The sequence below is a fragment of the Aplysia californica genome, unplaced genomic scaffold (genome assembly GCF_000002075.1).
Source record: "Aplysia californica isolate F4 #8 unplaced genomic scaffold, AplCal3.0 scaffold00852, whole genome shotgun sequence".
Classification (NCBI taxonomy): domain Eukaryota; kingdom Metazoa; phylum Mollusca; class Gastropoda; order Aplysiida; family Aplysiidae; genus Aplysia; species Aplysia californica.
In genome coordinates, this window is record NW_004798122.1 from 181,951 (window position 1) to 187,171 (window position 5,221).

The 5,221-nt window shown below is 37.6% G+C and overlaps 1 protein-coding gene across 3 annotated transcripts in view; it reads right to left on the reverse strand.

Annotated features, from left to right (window-relative positions):
* The window catches only part of LOC101849164 (high affinity cGMP-specific 3',5'-cyclic phosphodiesterase 9A), a gene marked incomplete at its 5' end in the record, with an annotated part of 8,928 nt that extends 5,082 nt beyond the window's left edge, over window positions 1-3,846 (reverse strand). For 2 of the 3 annotated variants that reach the window (XM_013088993.2, XM_013088991.2), the window contains 2 exon segments: window positions 3,045-3,149; window positions 3,744-3,846. In XM_013088993.2, coding sequence (XP_012944447.1) covers window positions 3,045-3,149; window positions 3,744-3,846 — 208 coding nt within the window. 3 annotated transcript variants of the gene reach the window in all.
* Window positions 3,847-5,221: the final 1,375 nt, after the last annotated feature.

Genomic DNA, 5,221 nt, shown 5'->3' on the forward strand with positions numbered 1-5,221 from the left:
TATATATATATATATATATTTTTATATATATATATATATATATATATATATATATATATATATATATATATATATATATATATACCCTGACTCAAGATTAGCAGACAAAACTGCTACAGAAACCAAAAGAAGAACCTGTGATACCTGCATCCCCTGGAGACAAAGATGTGAAAAGTAACCAAAAGACATCAGTCATTTCATCAATCTCCTCCAAAGAGTTCAGGCCGTGTCCAGGCAATGCTTTGGCCTTTCATCTTTAAATTGTGCCAAAAACAGAAAGCATCTCAATTTAATTTTTTTTGGTGTGTTCTTTTTTTTCCCTTTGATGTGTTCTTTTTTTTTCTTTGGGGGGGGGGGGGGGGAAGGGGGGGTCTGAAATTTTTCCCAAAAATTCAGATTGATTCTATTGCATTAAACATAGAGATAGAGTCAGCTTTTCTTTCTTTTTTTTTCAAGAAGCGAGAAGCGGGGAAAAATATAATGGTCCTTCACTTTTTTGAGGGAGTTGATCAAAGACACAACACGAAGAAACGACAACACGAAGAAACAACAACACGAAGGAACGACATCATGGGGCAAAAGCTCCAAAGCTCAGCTCGGACTCTCGCAGGGAGAAGCAAAGAAAGAACAAAATATAATACGGCCTTGACTGCAGGGCTGCTGGAAGCAAAACAAAAAAACCAAAACGCTCTGCATAACTGAACAGATGGGCATGTTGCGGCGGCAAGCTCAGAAATAAGGAAAACCCATCACGTGATAAAGCAGGCATAGCAGAACATAATAACACAAACAATAGAAACAACAGGAAAATACACAACTTGAAGACATGTGAAGCCACTATAGAAAAAATATGGTAAAAATCACAAGTTTACGTCCAGAGAAAATAAAAATATTATTAAGTTTAAGTTTCAAACTCTCTGAACTTTTGTTTGTTTTAGTAGAAGTTTTTTTTACGGCGCTCGCAACTGCATGAGATCATAAGCACCATCTTTGAACTTTAATTGTGTTATTGTACCAGTATCATGTTTAAGAAATGGTCGCTATTCTAGAAATGAGCTCTCTGTTTGAGAGTTCTTGAGAGTCAACGAAGGGCGAAAAGTGAGCGCGTTAAAGGTGACAACTCACTAATTCGCAGTGTGTGACTTTTCTCATTTTTTTTTTCATTGTAGACTTCACATACGTCTCAGGAGGTAGACCAACAAACAAATCACTACCCAGGAATTACAAAAGTTTTATCTGCTCAGTACCTAGTTTTGAGAAATTTTACATAAAAATTTACCGCCTTCAGAGAAAAAAAACAGACCACGATCTTCCGTCTACGAACAGAACATATACAGCTCAACTTCCCCCTGAACAGAATAAACCCGGAACTTCCCCCAATGTGTCCCTTGTGTGACTATGCATATGAGACTGTAGAGCATCACCTGTTCCACTGCACAACCCTAAATAACATCAGAGCTACCCTTCTCCCTCCGAGACCTAACATTGACAACACACTCTACAGAACATTACAGCAACTGCAGCAGACCTGCACTTATCACTACATGGCATTGGACAGAAGGGCGAGAGCCCAGCTGTTGCTGGATCGATAACAACAACAACAACAACAACAACAACAACATAAAAATTTTGAGTTTTGCAACATGTCAAGCTTTTGCGAATGCAATTCTTTGAACATCATGATAACGACTCCGAGCAATCTTACTATTTTGATAGAGCAGACAGAACATTTGGTTTCCGGTATCTTGGTCTTCTTAGTAATTCAAAACGGCCAAAAAATGTCAGATAGCACTTTTATAATTCTAAGGTAGAGCAAAATGTCATAGCAAACACACACACACACACAAAAAAAAAAATTTGTGCAAGCACACATCAAAGCAAAAGTCCACAGGCAAAAACCACATAAACAGACCAATAATTATATAATACTTCAAATTCTGAAAAACAACTTAATAAATCATTCTGTGGAGGACTTTCTGTCCATACTGAGAGAGAGAGAGAAATTGTCATAGACCACACCCAAGTAGTTGGAGGAGGGTGTCATTGGTTGGCCTTACTTCTTTACTTTCCCTCTTTGGTTTCTATCTGTGTGGGTGCCTGGAGGATGTCACTGGGATCGAGATCCTACTTTAATTTTTTTTTTTTTTTTTTTTTTTTTTTCTTTCCCGTAGTTGTTTCTGTCTATACATGCTGTCTTTCTTCCCTTAACTATACGACCATTCAACGCAAAAAGACCCTGACATCTACAGTAGATATTTTTGAAGAAGACAGTTGTCAAGAGAGCGGAGGTGTAAACAATAAATGATTCACAGATGTATTCTCTTCCCCCACAACCATCATTAACACCCAAGGTGTTACTCTGGAGACGCAGAAAGAATAAAAACCTTTAAAACTATATTTCTAAAAAGCAAACTGAGCCCAAAAACCTCTGTAAAAAACAAATCTGTAAGCGCCAAACAAAGTCGACAGAATTGCCAAGCACAAGCTGCAGGGGTGGACATAAAAAAGGCACCTCCTCCCCGCTCACAAAAATATAAATAAAATAAATAAATAAAATACATGAAAAAATAGATAGATAAATAAAATAAATGAATAAAAAATAAATGAATAAATAAATAAATGAATAAATGAATAAATTAATAAATGAATAAATTAATAAATTAATAAATTAATTAATTAATTAATTAATTAATTAATAATAAATAAATAAATAAATAAATAAATAAATAAATAAATAAATAAATAAATAAAATAATTAATTAATTAAAGCCAAAAACAAATCACAAAATTAGAGCACACATACAATAAAACATAATTTCTAAATGTCCATCCACGTCAAAAGCACAAAGGGAACAAAAAAAAAATCTCCACAAGATCCTGCAAATGAGGCATGGCATGCCAGCAAGCACATACATACACACATACATACATACATACAAACATACAATACACACAAACACCCACACACACGCACACACACATGCACAGCGGTCCGCAGGATGAAGACACCAAGGCCATGTGGAATAGAGGGGTAGCGTTCAAACCTGGTTAAAAAACTCGGTTAGTAAGCAATCCAGCCAGGGCATGGCCACTGACAGTGGTCGCGCTTCGTTAGAGATGTCCGAGACTTTCATCAGAACCATCATCAGCTGGGGCAGACGACAAGGCATGATTAATTAATTAATTAATTAAATGATTACAATTTGTTAATACATAATTAATTCATAATTTTTATGTTTACATTATGAGTCCATTTCAACCCAATCTGGGTTCTGGTAGGCTAAAGATGGACACTGGCCACACAAACTTAAACACGTACATGGAAATGAATTGTATGCATAGACTCAAATACTCTCATACACATACACATACACATAATAAACACACACACACGCACACACATACACACACGCACACACATATACAAACAAAAAAAACACACATATACAGGCTTCTCTCCCTCCCCCCTCCCTGCCCCCCCCTCCCACACACACACACACAGGCATCCCCCTAACACGTACTCACACACACACAAATACTCACACATACACACACACAGGCATCTCTCTTCACCCTCACCCTCCCCACCACACACACACACACACATACAGGCATCCCCCTTCCCACACGTACTCACACACAAAGGCATCCCCCCCCCCTCAACACACACATACTCACTCACAAGAGCAGTAACAGCAGCAATGAATCTACCCCCAAAAACAAAAACCGGCATCTTCACTCACCACCGACTTGTGTTCCTTGTCGTTGAAGTCAAAGTAGGGAATGATGGTCTTGAAGGAGTTGAGGATCTCGTTATGCTTGGCCATGTCAGTGGCCAGGATACACCTTGAACAGACACACACATATGTACAATAACGATCGGTCAGTTTTGTTTGTTTGTTTGGTTTTAGTAGAGGTTTTTTTTATTTTTATAGTAGAGGGTTTTACGGTGCTCGCAACTACAAAAGGTCATATGAGCGCCAGGGGTGGGTGTCAACAGAGAAGTCTTTACAGGGAATCTGGCTTACTCTGCTCACCTCTCTGGCTTCAACAACACAAAGTCTGCTTCGACTATCAAGGCACCCTGGAAATAGCAGTTCACAAGAGAGTGACAAACATACAAAAGAAGTAGAGGAATCAGTTCAGGCACAGTTATGATCATGACATTGATGAATAAGCCCATTTATAATTACAATTCTACTGTGCATAAGAACATGATTAATGTCCCCCCTTTGGGAATGGCCTAAAGACACTTCAGTCAGTGGCACCGCCCCAGATGGTGGTTTGTTTGTTTGTTTGTTTATTGATTTGTTTTAGTTGGCGTTTTATGGCACTTGCAACACAATTAGCTCATACAAGTAAGCGCCACACATTAAACGTGTTACAAGAGAGTAACAAACACAAAACAGTGTTTAGTTTTAGTAAGAGTTTTATGGCACTTGCAACACAATTAGCTCATACAAGTAAGCGCCACACATTAAACGTGTTACAAGAGAGTAACAAACACAAAACAGTTTTTAGTTTTAGTAAGAGTTTTATGGCACTTGCAACACAATAAGGTCATATAAGTGCCGAGGAATAGATGTGTTACTAGAGAGTAACATACACAAAAAACAAGGAGGAGAGATTAGGACATTTGATGTTTGACAGGAAAGAAGAGTCAAACCACACCAGAGCACCCACCAACCACCCACTGTTTGTTTGTTCATTTTTATGTTTGTCTGTTAGAAACATAGTTAGTTTAGTAATAGTTTTACGGCATTCACAACTTAATAAGGTCATTATTAGAGTACCCATCTCAACACACAAGGCAGGCTGTTTTGAATATGCCTCAGACGGTGCGAGATATAAAAGACATTCTCACAAAGGAATCAAACTCATTTCATTTGAGTAAAAGAGGTGAAAAAATTCAACATTCCACCTCAGACGCCGGTACATTTGAATGGAAATTATTTGGTCCAATCAGTGCAAAGCTTACATGATTAACATTATAGGCCTACCATCCAACCATTGAAAAAGCTCAACTGACAGATTCGCCATCTTGACAAAGAAAAGTTTCCCTATATAGTAGATTTTCTATTGATGCCACATTCTTTTTGCATAACGTGCCTTTTATTATTCCATACTTATAAATTGTAAAAACTTCACCTAATAGCGTGATGTATCTATTTCCATAAGGCTTGGATCCGAGAAGTAACTCATTTTGTCAGCACACTTCACA